Source organism: Budorcas taxicolor, chromosome 5 (genome assembly GCF_023091745.1).
Source record: "Budorcas taxicolor isolate Tak-1 chromosome 5, Takin1.1, whole genome shotgun sequence".
NCBI classification, from domain to species: domain Eukaryota; kingdom Metazoa; phylum Chordata; class Mammalia; order Artiodactyla; family Bovidae; genus Budorcas; species Budorcas taxicolor.
The window spans coordinates 53943589-53963250 of record NC_068914.1 but is presented as its reverse complement, the minus strand read 5'-3'; the positions used below and the strand labels follow the sequence as shown (position 1 = coordinate 53963250).

At 36.9% G+C, this 19662-nt stretch overlaps 1 protein-coding gene across 1 annotated transcript in view; it reads right to left on the bottom strand.

Annotated features, from left to right (window-relative positions):
• Positions 1–19662, bottom strand: part of SYT1 (synaptotagmin 1) — a 229175-nt gene that overhangs the window by 164953 nt on the left and 44560 nt on the right. Inside the window, exon 2 of the mRNA XM_052640353.1 lies at positions 6397–6581. Within this exon, the coding sequence (XP_052496313.1) occupies positions 6397–6581 (185 nt within the window). The remainder of the gene's footprint in view (positions 1–6396; positions 6582–19662) is intronic.

Below are 19662 nucleotides of genomic sequence, written 5' to 3'. Positions count from 1 at the left end.
GTCTGACACACATTCACATCTGCTACTGACATATTTTTAAAAATTCCATTTGTGCAAGGAATTTTCCCCCCAATCAGCAAGCAACATGGAAGCAATGGAAAAAGCCCCTCAGAATATTGCAAGCAAAAAATGTAAAGTTGTTGCAAAGAAAACATCAACTTGGCATTATATTTGACTCTGATAAAATCTCTTCTTTCTGAGGTGTGGTAAACATGCTATTAACCAGGCCAGTTTTCACATTCATGTAGTTTAAAGAGATCTACGCTAAGCACCATGTAAAACACCCTTGTTACATGCAGTGGAGTAATTTATATGAAATGTGTGGCCTTTTCTTGCCTTGCTTCCTAAGAAAAAGATAGTAGACTAAGTTATTCTCAGACAAATCATAATTTCCTATGTCTTGCATATACATTTACAATGGTTATGGAAAAAGAGGAAAAAAGAAACATGCCACCAGCAAATGCATGTTTAGAGAAAAATCTACTCCAGTTCCAGTTGAAGTTTACTGTTTTATTTTTATAACAGCTCCAAAGAAAGCTAGGCTGAATTAAATTGATTTATGGGCCTATTTGATACCAAAAGGTAAAAGGAATTATGTTTGCAATTTTGTCAAACTGAACTTTGTATAAAAACTAATTTTGTGGTAACAAGCAAAAATCATGGCATAAAATTCTCAAAATTCAGTTTGGACCAGTTGAATGTTCCTTATAACCTAATACTTAAGTATGATGTAAATGGAAATACTAGAAAACTCATAATTTCATAAAATTCATGCATATGTTCCCTTTATTTAAAAATATGTATTTTCCCAATATGTGTAAAAATTTTACTCAAAAAGTCATAGGCTGTAAAGATTATAAATAATAGAAATTCTGTTTCTAGGGGTGTGCATTCTCACTGCTTTAAAGAATTAGAAAAGATAATTAGAAATCCATAAGTAGTTATTATTCAAAGTGAAAAATGATACAGTGTTACATTTTCCTGAACACTATTGAGGCTGAAAACTTTAAAAATCTTTACAGGAACCATTTGTATTTTTTCTTCTGGGGATTGCCTAGATAACATACCCGTTGCTAATTTCTCTGCTCTGTTGTTTGCCACTTAGATATCTGTAGAGACTCAATCTTTCTACTGTTATATATGGCAAGTATTCTCTCCTAGGTTTTGGTTATGGCATTTTCATTGCCTTCTGTGTGTGTGTTACTGAAGAATCTAAAAAAATTGCAGATAAGACAGATGAGTGGTGGGCTGCTTAATATCTCTGACAATGTAAAAAAAAATCTAAACTCTTGTCAGTGATCAAATTATATCTGAGAACTCTTGTAGAATGCAAATACAAGAAGCATAACCAGGCTTCAGAAAGGCTTCAGAGTCACTAGACTACAGCCCTACCAGCAGTCTGCCCCTCTCACCCAGATTACATAGTCTTTTTCCTCTGCTCAGAGAAAGGTTTCTGTTCACTATCCATTTACACAGAGACCTGCAGTAATGCCTCAAAATGGCAGCCTCAGTCTCCGAGCTGACAAGGCTTTGCAATTTGGCTCTACTTATCTAACTCTAATTTGATCCTAAAAATCAGACTTGGCATCATCTTACTAGAACTTATTTGGGTGGAAAGATCGCAAAAAACAGAGAGCTGAACTGTAGTCAGAGATGCTTCCCATTTTGTGCTTCCTGAAAAATTTCAGGAGCCTACAATGACTTTGGAAAATTGTCATTATTACATCTGTGCAAAAACCTTTCAGAACTGGTTAGCCATACCCCATTTTATTTGGAAGTTTATACTTCGTTGTCTCCTTCAACAGTAAAATGCTGATTTACCAATAGCCCAAGACAGGGAAACAACATAATTATTTAAATATCAATCTTTTAGCTTGAAGGTGTTGCTAATAGACAAGAAACGACTATTGAGTTTAACTGGAGGACTTGAAGCTGTGAACCATTGCCTTTTCAAAACCTCAGCTGTGTATAGGTCTTTAACACTGTGAGAAGATGTGTTCAGAAAATGGCAATGTAGGTAATTTGCTTCCTGTAAGATTTTAATTTTTTGAATGGCAAACTATTTAATGCAAATTTTTGCCTGAAAAAAATCTTCACACTATTCCACCATAAACAAAAAAATTCATGGATTAAAATACTTTTTCAAATTCTCTTTCAGAACTGACAATTTACATATCATATTTCAGCTCAGTGTAATTGGAAAGGGTTGAGATATTAAATCTCCTTTTCCCTAAGTGGTTTTTATCCTAATAAAAGGTGCAAGACCATCTCTGCAATTATTCTGCATGAAATAGGGCTAAATTTTTGATAATTTCTCAGTGTCACTGTTCATCTCTGATGTGATTAAGTCTATTCTTGTGCCAAAGGCTGAGCTTAAGCAAGACATTTTCTGTACCTTTACATTAAATTCAGACCTATTAAATCAGTAGCTATTATAATATCTAAAGAGCACTTAGTCCCTACTCCCAACCCCTAACAAAATGCAGAGCAAAAGGCATGTAAGCCCAGAAGTTCTCAGAGTTTGATAAACTGTACTAGAAAAAACTGTGTTGGGAAAAAGACTGTTTTAAATTGCAAAAATTTAGCGCGTATTCTTCTGGCTTGGTTTAACATTCATAAGGTGCTTAGTTGTACTTGGATAAACTGTCAGAAGGTGCTTTGTCCATGCTAAGTTAAACTGTTCAGACTTGGAATTGATAAGGCACTCCAAAAATGGAGCATAAGACACTGAATTTTCTTTCTGTGCCCATCGATTAAAACGTGATCTTTCTAATACTGTTCTCTTTAATCAGTTAGGAATGTTTAAAATGAGAATCCTTTATCTTAAAAAAAATCAATTTAGTTCAGCCTTTTGATGTGTGTCAGAATGGTACACCCTCAGCTGTGGAGCCCCAGCTGCCAGGCCACTAAATGTATCTGAGCATTGACGTAGGGGTGTCTAATAGGAGAGGGAACCTACCGCAAGGGACAGTCCCGAACAGTCATGAGACACAACACAGATAGGGAGGACATAGAAGGAAGAAATAAAAATTTAAATATCTACACACATTAGTAAAAACCATGGAGAAATGACCTCTCCAGACCTCTGACTCTGCAAACTGATATTGCGCCTCTGTATTTTTAGTGCTTTTAAGTTTTAAACCATTAAAAACCTTTAAATATATATACTTTGCTGTATAAAAATACTATCTATCATCACCATTTTGTTGTCATTGAAGAATAGTTAAAAATTCTTCCTTGGTTATAAAATCATCATAGAAACATAGTCATGATTATTGAGCTTTGAATTTATATGGATTCTTATTTGGAGTGAAATGGTAAAAACTTACTGATTTCTCCTAGAGCTTAGGTATCTTAGGAAAGCATATCTAACATGCCTCTTACACCTGTCTACTTTCTAGATATGAAGAGCCATGCGTTATCACTATTGCTTTCCTCATGTTTATGTCAGTATTTTGTCTAAAATTGCTTGAAAATGTAAGTAAAGAATAATTTAACCTTGTTTATGCTATTTTGAACTTGGACGATCAGATGATCACCGCGTGACATAACGTCTTAAAATCTGTACATTTTGTTCTGATGCTTTATCCTTTCTTTTCAAAAAATGATAGAAATTGATTGGTTACTTTTATCTTCTTAAAAAGTAGCATAAGCTATTATTATATAACTGTTTACCAATGGGGCCTATTTTCACTTGCTCAAATTATATTTCCTTCTGTACATTTTATTGGTCATAAGTTAAAATAAAACCTATAAAATCCTAGTAGACAAAACGACCTACTTAAAATGATTAAAAAACACCTTTTGAGTTGTTGAAATTCTAAATGCTATATTGTAATAGTAGACTTCCTAGTATTTTCTTATTTGACTCATTTTTCTTCCCTTCTCATCCAAAAGACTTGGTGAGCAATGAAAAATTAACCATCAGTTCTCTGTATTTACTGTTTTTGAGATCTTGGTCATTTATCCATGTCATAACAGGGGTAATAAACATTGCTACTATGCTATAAATTACAGTCTTACATCCTACAGAACAAATTCCACAAAGAAAAATACAAATTTATTGTCCTAGGAAGAAAGGCTGTAGTAATCATTTAACATTATTTAGTGCTTTTAACTGTTAATTCTAGCATACATGAAAACCACATTTGAATTTTATTGAAGATATGAAAATGATAGTATTATATTTCCAGTTTATTTCATAGATACAGATGAAATTCACATACAAATTATTCAGACCATCCATGTCCATCTAGAAGATTTTTACTACATTTCATCTCCCAAATATGTTGTCTAAAGAAATCTATCAAGTCCTGCTGGTTACACAAAATGATGAAATAAGCAAGACATGATTTAAAACTTCAGTTTCTATGTAACAAATTAGCCCAAAAGAAAAATCCTTCTTAGACATGTGTGGTTGAACATTGGTGCCTGGGCTCCTCTGGCTGTGGTTAGGTACTTTGAGAAAAACGTAACCTTTGATACTGAGCTAGAATGAGGCTCTCTGAATGGAAATGCAAGTATTGTGTTCATTCTATAGCTCTGAAACCAAGCAAAAGTTTGAAAATGAGCCTTTGTGAAATCGTTTTCAAGAGACATTACTGTCTTTGAGAAAAGTGTTTAAAACTCAAGCAAGGGAGAGGGATTAGTGTCCTGACTGTGTGGAGAACTATGAAAATGTACTAACAAGGCCCTCCTTAACTAAATTATTCTTAAGGGGATACACATATTTAAGAGTATAATTAATAGTAATACTATAGGAGAATTTATAAAACTACGTATATATGTTGCTATTAGGGGATAAATAGAAATTTTGATTTATTTGAAGAGAAGCAGTGGTAACTTGAAATATTATCTTTGAAAAAATCTTTACATTTACTTTTTATATGAAATAAGTGTTCTTTAGAAATATTCCAAAATGAATATTATTCCAAAAAAGAAGTGAAGGGGCACTTAATTATTATAACTATTAATAGTAGACTTTATTCTCAACCAAATCATCTAGTCTAGGAAAAATAGACAGTGGTGTAAAGCAGGGGTCCCCAACCCTGGGCCACTGACCAGGCTGCAGAGCAGGAGGTGAGTGACTACTGAGCAAAGTTTCATCTGCTGCTCCAGGTCACTCACAGTACTGCCTGAACCCTCCTCATCCCCCTCATCCCCATCCATAGAAAAATTGTCTTCCATAAAACTGTCCTCTGGTGCCAGAAAGGCTGGGGACCTCTGGTGTCAAGGAGCAGTCGTTAGCCTTGGGGAGATAACTCAGGCAGATGGATTTTATAACCTGCATTATGGCTCTAACTGTCCTTAAGTGGAAGAATAAGGGTTTTGCCTTAAAACTCTACCCTGTTCTTTAGCTCCAATTCATCATTCTCTTCCTTCTCTTGTATAACTCATTGTTCCTAAAGCACTCATCACTGAGCTGGATGACTGCATAGGGATGGTAGCTTTCATCATGTGTGATAAATAGCTATAAGACTCAGTATTTAATGGTGATTATGAACAGTGATAATATTAAAAAGATGCCCTGCCCAAGAGAGAGAACAGATACTCTTTATTCAGTTTCTCAAAATCTAGACCCACTTATAATGAGTTAAACAGATGTAATAAAAATATTTAGGTATCATTTCAGTATGCTGGGCCTATCAAGATGGCCCTGACAGTCATGGATGCCCTTTCTCAGTTTATATGCCTGGTGGTGGTGGTTTGGTGGTTTAGTTCCAGAGTTATCTCTGACTCTAGTGGCCCCATGGACTGTAGCCCACCAGGCTCCTCTGCTCATGGGATTTCCCCAGGCAAGAATACTGGAGTGGTTTGGGATCTTCCTAACCCAGGGATTGAACCCACTTCCCTGGTGGCTCAGGTGGTAAAAAATCTGCTTTCAATGCAGGAGATGGAGGTTCAATCCCTGGGTCAGGAAGATTCCCCTGCAGAAGGGAATGGCTACCCACTTTAGTATTATTGCCTAGAGAATTCTATAGACTGAGAAGAACAAGTTACTTTCAAGTAGGGTGGAACTGTATATGCTTAGGAGATTGGAAAACTACTGCTTGTTTCCATTGTACCTTTGGATGTTGAGCAATGACCGAAAGGATTGCAAAACATTTCTACCACACTGGCAAGTGTCTGGATATTGTTTATGTCTTCATTTGGCAAGAAATAATAAACTGTCTCTTCTTAAATTTTTTTATTTTTAAAAATTTTATTTATTTATTTATTTTTATCTTTAATTTAAATTTTATTTTTTTACTTTACACTACTGTATTGGTTTTGCCATATCTTGACATGAATCCACCACAGGTGTACATGAGTTCCCAACCCTGAACCCCCCTCCCACCACCCTCCCCATATCATCGATAAAATCATATAAGGAGAAATATGGAGTGAACACGTTACCTGATCTTTCATGGTCTTCCCCAGATCTTTCACATCTTTCATGTTAATGGCATTCTTCCCTCCCTTTTCCTTCCCCTTCTTCTTGTTTTTCTTTTTGAACAAGCATTTCTTACAGATACAAAAGCAGCAGGTCAGGACTAAAAGGACCGCAACTATGGCTATGGCAATTAAGGCCCACGGTGGCACTGAAAGAAAAAAAAATGTGCAGAGACTATCAGTAATAAAGCATTTATGTATGCAAGACCTTTAAATTCACTTGCTGGAAAGCTACTCACTCGCCCATTTGTATTTAGTGAGCTCCAGGCACACTGCTGCACGTTGCTTTATCTGTGTTTGCTCTGCCTATAGCGTCTCTATCTTTCCCTTCTCACCCTTCCAGGCGTGCCAGTTGTCACCTCCTCTCTACAGCTTTCCCTGCCCCTCCAGGCTAGATTTTTATTGATCCATTCCTTCATTTTTTCAGAGCATATCTCTGGAGTTTGGCCTTTGAATTTAAACCCTGGCTCCCCTACTTACCACTTGTGTGACCTTGGGCAAGTTCCTAACCTCTCTCTGTCTCAGTGTCTTCATCTCTAAGATCTGGTACATATATACAATGGAATATTACTCAACCATAAAAAGGAATTAAACTGGGTCATTTGTAGAGATGTGGATGGAGCTAGAGACTGTCATACAGAGTGAAGTAAAAGAGAAAAGCAAATGTTCGATATTAACGCAAATATGTGGAATCTAGAAAATGGTATAAATGATCTTTTTTGGAAAGCAGAAATAGAGGAACAGATGTAGAGGACAAATGGGGGAAAGGGGAGAGGTGGGAGGAATTGGAAGATTGGGATAGACATATATATATGATTGGTGTCATGTATGAAACAGACAACTGATAGTCTTTCTGAAGATTAAAATAAGATGTAGTGCTTGGCACATGGCAAAAACTTAATACATATTAGCTGCTGCTGTTACTTATCTATTAAACACTACAGGTTCTAGTAACATGTTCTGGGCACAGTGGAAGATATAGACATTAATAGTAATAATAAAAAAAAAAAACCAGAAAAGCAAATGTAAAATCCTAACAGTAGCGAAGGTTAGGAAGAAGGACTTGGTGGTCTGAAAGTAGATCACGGGGAGAGTTACCCATACAGGGTCCCTGGAAGCAGGGCAGTGCTTATAAAGCCAGGCTTAGATTCAGGCTTGGCTGCTTACAGGCTGTGTGACCGGCCAGACTGTTTAACTAGTATGGATTTCTGTTTGCCTCTCCATAACGTGAAGATAATAATGGTTCCCATTTCATCTCCTTTCAAGGCTCAGTTAATAGACTAATAGTCTGAGAATGGCATCCAGCACAGAGCAAAAATTCAATGAATAGTAGCTATTTTTTAAAAAAATTCAAGGCATGAGGCTAAGTATTATGGGTGACAGAGCTCAGAATACATGTGGGGACATAAAACATGCACATATGAAAAAGGGGGTGAACAACTGACAGGATTTAGGTAAGAAAATGGGAGAAGGAAGAGAGATTTTTTAGATATAAGAGCATAGACTTCGGATTTACAGGATCTATTTAATAAAGCATATACAAATAAAGATATGCAAACATTTTTTTCTATCACAAGTTGCCCAACTACTAAAAATAGCTCTATTTTCTCATTTGTTATCCCCTACATATGTACTTATAAAAAATAAGTTCTCATGGAAACATGGAGGATTTCAGTTTGCCTAGAAAGTAATTATTTATCCATTGAGATTAATCAGAAGAAGTAGTAATTAGATTTGTCCGTTGTAATAAAAAAAAAAAGACATTGGGTACTGAAATGGTAAGGAAAAGTGCTATTTTCTTCTAGTTACATAAACATCATTAGTATTAATGATTGTTGAACACAAGTCAGGAGTACTTCGGTAATGTAAAAACACTTAAAAATTACCTTTTCTTCAAATCGAGAAAATTCACTCACTTGGCTCCTTTTGCACTTAGCTTCATAGTGGAAAAGACTTTGCATATTATTCTAGCTTATGAAAGACGACTAGATGTTATACCCTACGGATGTCTAAAACCATAACTGCTGAAACTGTATTTTCAGCCAAAGAAAGATTTGTGTGAAAGTTACAGATGGGCCCTTCAGTTCAGTCGCTCAGTCATGTCCAACTCTTTGTGACCCCATGGACTGCAGTGCGCCAGGCTTCCCTGTCCATCACCAACTCCCTGAATTTATTCAAACTCATGTTCATTGAGTCAGTGATGCCATCCAGCCATCTCATCCTCGGTCGTCCCCTTTCCCTCCCGCCTTCAATCTTTCCCAGCATCAGGGTCTTTTCGCATCAGGCGGCCAAACTATTGAGTTTGAAACTATTGAGTTTCAGCTTCAGCATCAGTCTTTCCAATGAATATTCAGAACTCATTTCCTTTAGACACCCCACTCCAGTACTCTTGCCTGGAAAATCCCATGGACGGAGGAGCCTGGTAGGCAGCAGTCCATGGGGTCGCTAAGAGTCGGACACGACTGAACGACTCCACTTTCACTTCTCACTTTCATACATTGGAGAAGGAAATGGCAACCCACTCCAGTGTTCTTGCCTGGAGAATCCCAGGGACGGGGGAGCTTGGTGGGCTGCCGTCCATGGGGTCGCACAGAGTCGGACACGACTAAAGTGACTTAGCAGCAGGAGCATTTCCTTTAGAATGGACTGGTTGGATCTCCTTGCAGTCCAAGGAACCCTCAAGAATCTTCTCCAACACCACAATTCAAAAGCACCAATTCTTTGGCACTCAGCTTTGTTTATAGTCCAACTCTCACATCCATACATGACCACTGGAAAAACCACAGCTTTGACTAGATGGACCTTTGTTGGCGAAGTAATGTCTCTGCTTTTAATATGCTGTCTAAGTTGGTCATAACTTTTCTTCCAAGAAGCATGTGTCTTTTAATTTCATGGCTGCAGTCACTATCTGCAGTGATTTTGGAGCCCCCCAAAATAAAGTCTGTCACTGTTTCCATTGTTTCCCCATCTATTTGCCATGAAATGATGGGACTGGATGCCATGATCTTAGCTTTCTGAATGTTGAATTTTAAGCCACCTTTTTCACTCTCCTCTTTCGCTTTCATCAAGAGGCTCTTTAGTTCTTCACTTTCTGCCATAAGGGTGGTGTCATCTGCATATCTCAGGTTATTAATATTTTTCCCTGCAATCTTGATTCCAGCTTGTGCTTCATCCAGCCCAGCATTTCTCATGAAACACTGCATGTAAGTTAAATAAGCAGGGTGACAATATACAGCCTTGACGTACTCTTTTTCCTATTTGGAACCAGTCTATTGTTCCATGTCCAGTTCTAACTGTTGCTTCCTGACCTGCATATCGGTTTCTCAAGAGGCAGGTCAGGTGGTGTGGTATTCGTATCTCTCTAAGAACTTTCCACAGTTTGTTGTAAGACATATTTTCTTAGAGTTCTCTAAGCAATTGTATTTTTTTAAAAAACATAAAGCAAGCTTCTGTAACCAATGATATCATTCACAGTACTTCGTTTAAAAGCCTTTAAGTCTTTTGATCTAGTTAAAACCTTGCCATGCATGAATGAGACAGCCTATGAATTCATTACAGGCAAGACAGTGTTAATAATGACCCTTCATTTTGAACCTCGTAAATTATCCTCTTAGTCGGACTTGTGTGAGAGTCTCTCAGAGAGCTCCATAAAACTCTCTTAAATTACCCAAGGCAAGAAAGAGATCATTTGACAACCTCACAAAAAGAAAACAGCCTGTGAAAGCCCAGAACATTATTTATAAGAGTTAGAGAGGAACAGGATTACAGGAAGAAGTTTGATATATAGTAACTTGAAGGTGAATTATAACCGTTGAAAACCTTTTGTTTTTGACCTCCGGTTTTTATAGTGCTGCCGTCTTCTAGATTTGCTTTCAGCTGATCTTCTGAATAGCTTAACTGTACCTTTGAATATGCTATATTAAACATATGAAATCAGCAAAAATTTCCTCACACTATATTGGCACCTTTAGATAGAATTAAAGAGAAAGCCTTAATGCTATAATTTTGTGTACCCGTGTGAAAACTGGACTGAATAGTTAATTATAAAACACCATTTTAAATTAAAAGAAGTTATTGGAATTGAATTTTCATGTTAATCTTTTTCTGTTTTGTAGAGGAACTAAATCTTGAGAATTTGGTAAGTTTAGTCAGAAATACTGTCCACAGTATTATTGCTTTGTAGTATTTATGAAAATAAGTTTCAATATTAGTGACCAAATCTCCTGAAATATATTTTGGATTACACCAAAAATTTATTGAAGATCTACTTATGGGCCAGCAGCTGTGCTACAGCTTTACATATATAATCGTCACAGAAATTTTGTTCATTATTAAGCAAAGTAATAGTGGGAGAAATTGAAATATGTTTTTATATCATTATTAGTTTAAAATGCACATATTATAAATGTGTACAAAGGAAAAATGCTTGTCTGGCTGTGAAGCCTGCTTCATAGGACATTTTACTTTTGAAAAAAATGGACAAAATAAATAACAGCATAAGATGCTGCCAAGAGTCATTTCTTTAATATAAATCTAGTTTCAATCAAAAATAGGCTCATCAAAATATTGCTGCTGGCAGAAAGCTATCAATTTGTTTTTATTGCTACCTAAGGATCTTTATATGGAATTTTACAACATGAATTTTAACATTTAACTTAAGGACCTTTCAGCAGAATAGAATAGACTAATGGAAAAACGTCCCATTAAAAATGTTATTTTCATCTTCTAGTTAATGAATTAATCTCACATATCATTTAACCTGAAGGTAAACTGATGTGCAAGAATTTAGTCAAAGTCAATTCTGTTTCTGATGGTTAGACTTTGTGGTACCCAGAATAATGACTCATCAACAATGCCCACATTCTGTTACCTGGAACCTCTGAATGTGTTACTCAACCAAAAAAAAAAAAAAAAAAAGACTTTTCAAATGTGATCTTGAGATGGTGAGACTATCTTGGGTTATCTGGATGGACTTATACTCCTTGTAAGTGGGAAAGGGAGGCAAGAGTTTCAGAATCAGAGAGATGTGAGGATTCTGTGCTGTTGATTTTGAAGATGGAGGAAAGGACCACGAGCCAAGGAAGGTAGCTTCTCTAGAAGCTGGAAAAGCAACAAAATGGATTCTGTTGTTGATGCATCCTTTCCCATGCCTTGAACTTTAGGCTGCTTACCATGCTTGCTTCTGTATTCCAGAGCTGTGCTCCCAACTGCCTAGGAAACGTTCCTTATGAATCTTGCATTATCTTCTCAAACCAGTTCTCAGACTGTGTGGCTTTTGTCAGTGCTTCTATAATTTCCTGCCTCTTGAATATTGGAACCATGTGGAAATTCTGACTTCCGTATGCAACTGATTGGAGAGTCTTGTCATTTCTATTTTGATGCATTTTATTCTATTTTTTTTTACATATATTTAGACTTGGAAGGCCTGATGTTACCTCCTATCTGATCTCCCTTCCCTTCAGTTATTGCTTCTCTCCATTTTATCTGTTCATTGTTATCAAACAAAGCTTTCTTTTTAATTTTTTATTGAAGTATAGTTGATTTACAATGTTGTATTAGTTTCTGCTGTACAGCAGTGACTCAGTTGTACATATGTGTAATATATATTCTTCATATTCTGTTTCATTATGGTTTATCAAAGGGTGTTGAATATAGTTCCCTGTGCTATATAGTAGGACCTTGTTTGTGAACAAAATTTTCTAATACATAATTTTCCATTATTTTGTGCATAGCTTTTATAGTCCTCTGTGATTTGGCCCAGTCCATCTGTACACCTTGCTTTCTCTCTGCTCTTCTATACCCACCTGTAGGCTCATCAGACTGGACAACTTATTGGGCTTTGCTCAATTTTACCCCCATGTTTTTCTAAAGCAGATTCATTCTTTTGCAAAATGGCTGTTCTTTCCCTCTTTAGTCATTTAAGTAATACTTTTTTTTTTCCCCAAGGCTCGATACAAGCCTCATTGAATGTTGACAGATTTTAAAATACAAATATTGCATATATTTGCTAAAATTCCCCTCTCTCACCTAGTTGGGAATAGGGACTCTGTGCTATACACTGGGTGGTTTGTTAGACTGGCAGAAAAATGATGAATGATGCAAAGACAAAAAGACAAACCTGTAAAAATGTGTAAAAGATATTTTAAAAACCCCTTCCTATACATGAAATTAACTTCTTGCTGACTTAAAGCTTAGCTCTTTGTAGATTATTCATGACACAAATATTTAATTCAAACATAATAAAAATAATTTGGAACCCATTAGAAATAAATTTTCATTAGCAAGTCTTCTGGTAGAGGAAAAAAACCCAAACTTTTTTCCCTTATCAAGAGAGGCTGTTATTTTATGAGAAGTTGGCAGTTTAAAAAAGTAATTATTTAATCAAACAATTACTTACTGAGGATCTACTGTGTGTCAGACTTTTTTCTCAGGTCTGGGATACAGTGGTAAACATGGTTTCTGTAATCATGAAGCTTACTTTTGGCTTCCCAGTTGTTAAAAGTTGCTAAGTTCAGTCTTCAGAACATAATATAGTACATTTTCAGATGGAAACTGCATGGCTTAATGCACTCCTGTGGACAAATTTAGAACTCCAGGGGTACGTTCATGGATGAACTCAACTAGTAAATATTCTTTCTATAACAAAAATGTAACACTCAAATTGAAAAGTCTCATTCCCCCCACCCCAGAGAGTTTTGGCCCTAAATAAATTTCTTAAATTATTACTTAAGGGAACCTGACATATACTTTAAAAAAGTAGACACTCCAAATATCCTTTTCTTCAATAGAACGAGAAATACTCTTTTCCTTAATACATGGTAAAATCAAAGATGAAAAAGGGTATTGCACAGAATACATTTATAAAAGAGAACATTTTAGCATTACTGATAGCAACCGTGTGTGTCAACTTCATGCTCCCAGATCATCAGACGTGCATCAGACGTGCATCGTGCCTCAGACTTATGGTATGAGCAGTTGGTGAAAAGGGGTTTTTCTAATTTACATGGAAGGCCCTTATGGCTGAGAGGTGGCCTGCTTAAGCTCTCCTAAATTCTGAGCTCTCACCGCCAAAGAGATTTTTTTTTGGCCTTCTCTAAAATACCTGACTCAGTACTTTCTACTTAATGGTGCTCAGTACTATATGCTTAAGGGTGCTCAGTAAATGAAACCCACATCCCTATGCTCCTTCTTTTTCTTAGGATTTTTTCTGTATTGAAGTATAATTGGTTTACAATATCATGTCAGTTTCAGGTGTACAGCAAAGTGATTCAGATATATATATATATGTGTGTGTGTATGTGTATACGTATATATATATCTTTTTTCAATTATTTTTCATTACAGGTTATTACATGATATTGAATATAATTCCATGTAAGACCAAGGTTTTAATCTCAAATTTTATTTCCTTTTGTTCTGTCTGTTATAAAAACAAACAAAAGCAAAAGCAAAAAAAAAAAAAAAAACCAACAACAAGAAACAAATCCTCTACAGTATGAAAATATTTACATACATTATTTCCCCCACTTTGAACTAGAAAAAATGGTCACTACACTCTATATTCTTGAGCTCAAGCAGGAGAGAACTGGACAGTTCCTGAGGCCCCCCATACTCCCACATTTTTTTCTGTAGGTCAGCTACTCAATTCCATGCCCTTGGCTCTGATTCTCTCCTTTATTTATAGTTAGCTACTGCTGTCGCCTAGGCTGGCAAACTTTTGGTGGATTGGCTCATTGGTTTCAAGTTTTAATTAAGGGCAAGGGCAAAACTTAACTGGTTTTGTCTTTCTGCCTTGATTTCACTTTCTAGGGCTGCTCTGCATTTTCTCTCCATTCCATTTCCATTCATCATATTAAGAAACAACCTTAAATACTTATCTCTTTTACAAGATGGACAATATTTTCCTCTCTGAGAAATGTAAGCTTATACATTTACATCAGTCCTTGGTATTTGAGCCAAGAGCCTCAAGATATACAGGTGATATCATTGCTATGGCTGCTGTAAAAATTCAGCAATATTCTTCAGAAATTTTTACCTTTCATATGTCTCTATTTGTTATATGAGTGCCTCCCCACTGCCCTAAGGTCTGTGTAATTCATTTTATGAATCATTTATATAAAACTTAATTCTTACATTTATTGAAGAATTTGCCAACTTCTAGGTTTATCCCATACAAGCCATCTTTCTATATCATAATATATTGATGTAAGATGCAGAATATCATAGAAAAATAATAACTCTGCTCCCAGTCAGCAAGAAAAATAACCTATATTTTTCAAGCTTTGCTTTTAGACTATCAGTAATTATTAAAAACATAAAAGGATAATTTTTCAAAACTTGGCAAAAACAAGAAGCCTTGCATTTCAAAGATTTTCCTAAATTAAAAAATGCAAATGGCAAAAAGTTCTGAAAATATGTGAATTAATATACTCATTAGCCACCTCTGGAGACCGAATGTTAAATGCAAAATTTGAAATAGTGTATGAAGTGATTCAGAATATGACTTAAGATTAAACCCAGCACTCAAAGATCAGAATGAAGAATTTCTCATTATAGCCTGAAATGGCTTCAAAGATCATCCATCTTTGGCTTCTAGGTATTAAGCTTATTTTTCTTCACTCTTTAGAATGGTGGTTGTAAGCCCCCTTTGAGTTGTATTCTCCTTTTAGAATATGACTAAAGCTTTGAATTCTTGATGGGAAATTATGTATATGTATGTTTTAAAATTTAGACACAACTGGGAGAGTGTGGTACCCTTGTGGAAATCACAGTTCCCTAGATCAGCAAGACCACGGGACTCTGAATTAAAAATTCCTTTTCTAGAGCATCAGAATAAAACTCAAGATTAGTGAGTTAGGGAGAATATATTCTTTATTTGGTCATTTAACCTTTTATTTCTGGTGCTAGTGGTAAAAAAAATCTTCCTACCAATGTAGGCATACTGCCTACCAACGTATGCCTACTACTCTGCCTACAAAATCTGCATATCAATATATGCCTACCATCTGCTTACCAATGTATGCATACAATACTTTGGCCACCTGTTGCAAAGAACTGATTCATTGGAAAAGACCCTGATGCTGGGAAAGATTGAAGGCAGGAAGAGAAGAGGACAACAGAGGATGAGATGGTTGGATGGCATCACCGACTTGATGGACATGATTTTAAGTAAGCTCTGGGAGTTGGTGATGGACAGGGAAGCCTGGTGTGCTGCAGTCCATGGGGTCACAAAGAGTCAGACATGACTGAGCGACTGAATTGACTGACCAGTGTAGATGTGGGCTAAGGGAATGGCAACCTGTTCCAGTAGTCTTGGCTGGGAAATCCCATGCACAGAGGAGCCTGGTGGGCCACAGTCCACGGGGTCACAAAGTGTTGGACACGACTGAGCACAACATTTCACTTATTTCTTCTTGGCAACCTGCTGTGTGCTTATAAATGCTGGAAGTGGTGGGGGAAACAAAACACAGAGAATATGGGCCCCTTTCTCCAGGAGCTTATGAAAACTAACTCCCAGGAAAGAACTATACGAGACAGGAGGCAATACCAAGTTAAACACAGGAACTCACTGCATGAGATGGGCTCTGTAGCTGGCAGGTTAGAGAAGGGTAAGATGAAAGTCCTAGAGTTCAAGGACGGCTTCATCAGGGAGGTGAGTTACACGGTGAATGTCACACAGTGAAACAGCATTTGGGGAATTCCAGTTTTTTCCTTCCCTCTCTCCCTTCCTGACTCCCTACCTTCCTATCTGTCTCCCTCCTTCTCTTTGTTCTTTTCTCCTTCCTTTCCTTTGAGTTTTAGACTCCTTTTAATCAAACTTATTACCCAGTGACTATCTTGGTAAACAAAACTCTCAAAAAGACACAGACGTAAATCTATGTTTAGATTTTTAAAAATCATAGTAAATGGAAAGACATTTCCTTGAAGTAAACACAAATAACCTTCAGAATTGCCTTTGCTAGAACACACCTCACATTTCCTCTAACATAGTTCTGTTTAGCTTTTCAGTATGAGGCCTGACAAGAGCAAACTGGGAAGCGTGTCTGTATAAATATGCGGTAAAAACGATCCGAGTCACCGACTGGAGTCAGCTGTGCTCTGATTAGTCTCTCAGTTGAGACCGACTCTATGTGACCCCATGGACTGTAACCTGCTAGGCTCCTCTGTCCATGGGGACTCTCCAGGCAAGAATACTGGAGTGGGTTGCCATGTCCTCCTTAGGGGGATCTTTCCAACCCAGGGATTGAACCTAGGTCTCCCACTTTGCAGGTGGATTCTTTACCATCTGAGCCACCAGGGAAGCCAGGAGCCAACTAATGGTGACTCTTTGAGGGGGATGTATTGTGTAAAAAATAACATGGAAGAGAGGCTCATTCAATCATTCATTCATCCACTTGATGTCTATTCAATGCAGTAATTCTCAACCCATTGGAGGAACAGTGAAGAAGTTTGAAATAATTTACTTAATCAACTTACAGTCCAGTTGGGCAGATCTGATTAATAGAAGTGAAGCAATTGTGAACAATATCAGCATGTTAAATACCAAATTAAATGGTGCCTTTTGTTAGATTCTAATTTTATATGGTCACAGCAATCTTATTCAACTTGTCTAATGAGCACTAGCTTAAAATTGCTTTTAAAAACTTTAAAACTTAATAAAATAGGAAATCAGTTTCTTTGTTCATATATGCTTAAAAAACAACACAAAATAAGACTTCAGTAAAATACATTGCTTTGATAGACAGGAAATCACAACCTACACATCGATGATGATTATTTTTTTTTTTTTACCAGAATCTCTATTCATTGATTTAAAATGCACTGTGCTACTGAACAAATTCAGTCCCTGCTGACAACTGATTAAGGTCATGGATATTCTTGCTTTAGCAAGGCTTGGTCATTACCAAAAGTTAGTTGACTCAAGGATATTTGTCTGCACAGATATTAATCAAATAACTAATTTTATAAAATGTCTGCAATAATTGTCAGCTATCAATGATAAGGCCAAGTCATCCATATCTTCCTGATATTGGACTGTCTGAAATTTGACATGGAAAATGATGTTGGGTCTTTAGGCAGAGATAAGCCCCCTGCACAACTTTCAGGGGATTTAGATAAGGCTCCAGAGTCAGCTCAGGAGCTTGCTGTCTGCTGGCTCCAGGGAGACGTGTATTGGTAAACATGGAGGGTTGCCAGGTAAGTTGGCAGATGTGAAAGCAATTCATGGGCTAATCAGTGCTGAAGCTGTTGGAAGTTCGTAACATTTTTCAATCATGCTGTGGACAACACAATTTCCTGGTTAAAGGGAAATCCATTTATCTTGTAACACTTGCAGCATGTTTTTCTTGAGTTTTGATTTCTAAGTTCAAAACTAATAAAGAATTATGTCTCAGATTGTTCTTCCCCTAGTAGAAGCTAACTTTTTTCTTGACCTTCGTACATAAAGGCTTCAAAATAAGCATCTCTTGGATTTCAGTCCAATGAGTATTTGATTTTATTTTGATGCTTTGAATTAGGTCAACCATGTCTTTAATCTGTTTTCTGTCTTTGGCAAAGATGGCCAAGAAAAAAGACTATTCCAAGAATTGAATATGGCACCTGTTGTTAACTTTGGGATAATTCAATAGTTGAGAGTCTATTTGTTTCTTTACTCAGCAATTTAATATTATTAGGATGAAATACAATTATGATAAAATATGGGCAGATATGTTCCCTGCTTCCCTATGCTCTTTTACAACAGAAGAAACAAACAAAAAGGACAGTTGCCTTTATTCTCTGCTCTTTGGAAGGATCCCCTCCTCCCCCATACTTCCTGTTTAGTATTCTAGGAGCGAACATTGCATTTTTAGAATTCCCTGTAAGTTGGAGAGATTTGATTGTACTGACAGGAGAACCGTGTGGTTGCCAGGCATGAGCGAAGAAGGGCAGGACTTTCGAGTCTTTCCAGTCATGAAAGGAGAGTCAGGTTCATTAATTTCATTACTATACAAAGTGACAGGTAGACAACAGTGAAAAGAAAGCCGCTTGCTTGTCTAGCTTTCCACAGGACATTTTTTCCTTGATGATCCAACGGATGGCTGCTGCTGCAGACTACACTTATTAATTTTCCTCTCCAACTGTTGTTTTCTCTGTTTGTCTCAATCTATTTCTCCCCATGGCAGTTTTATCTGTCCAATTCTCAATTTGTAGCATTATCTTTTTGTTTCTTGGTTCTTGGATGTGAACTTCCATTTTCAGCTTACAGCTCCCGTGATCCTTGATCTCCTGTTTCTGGCTTTTGACAGGCTTTCCCTATGCTGGTCAGTCGTGTGTACGGTGACTTTCTACATATTTGTTTTTTTTTCCTTTTAATTATGATTTTTCTTCTGTGCAGAGCTCATGCTTTTAAGCACTGCAACAGTGAGCATGTGACCTCAAAGTCCTGCACAGATCTTGGTTTTTGTAGTTCCTGACAAATCTCCACTAAGAATGCAGAATTCCCTTTATGCTCCTCGTTAAACTCAGTTGTTTCTTCCTCTGAATGACGACCATTAGACTTCCTCCAAACGCCCACCACCTGAGTAACACCATGCAGGGGTGTTCACATTGTCTTTCATCCACATTCATTTATGCCTTCTGACTTGCATTATCACATCTTGAGCCGTGGTTTCTAGTATCTTTGTTATTTGTCTCTTCAACATGAAGATGCTATATGAAGAGGGATACTATTATCTTCCTTTCCTTTGCCTTCTATGAAGGATCAGTTAGGTTGAGTACATGGTAAGTCTTAAGAAATGCTTACTGAATAAATGAAAGTATAATCAAAGGTGGAGACAACCTTTTTCAAATACTTTTTACACATAGTGAGGGCCTGGCTCCTGGGACACCTTGTTGAAACTAAAATGCACTCTTTATTTATTTATTCAGTTTTATTTATTTATTATTATTATTTTTTTACTTTATAATATTGTGGTGGTTTTTGCCATATATTGACATGAATCTGCCACGGGTGTACATGTGTTTCCCATCCTGAACCCCCCTCCCACCTCCCTCCTTATCCCATCCCTCTGGGTCATCCCAGTGCACCAGCCCCGAGCACCCTGTATCATGCTTCGAACCTGGACTGGTGATTCGTGTTACATATGATAATATACATGTTTCCATGCCATTCTCCCAAATCATCCCACCCTCGCCCTCTCCCACAGAGTCCAAAAGACTGTTCTATACATCTCTGTCTCTTTTGCTGTCTCG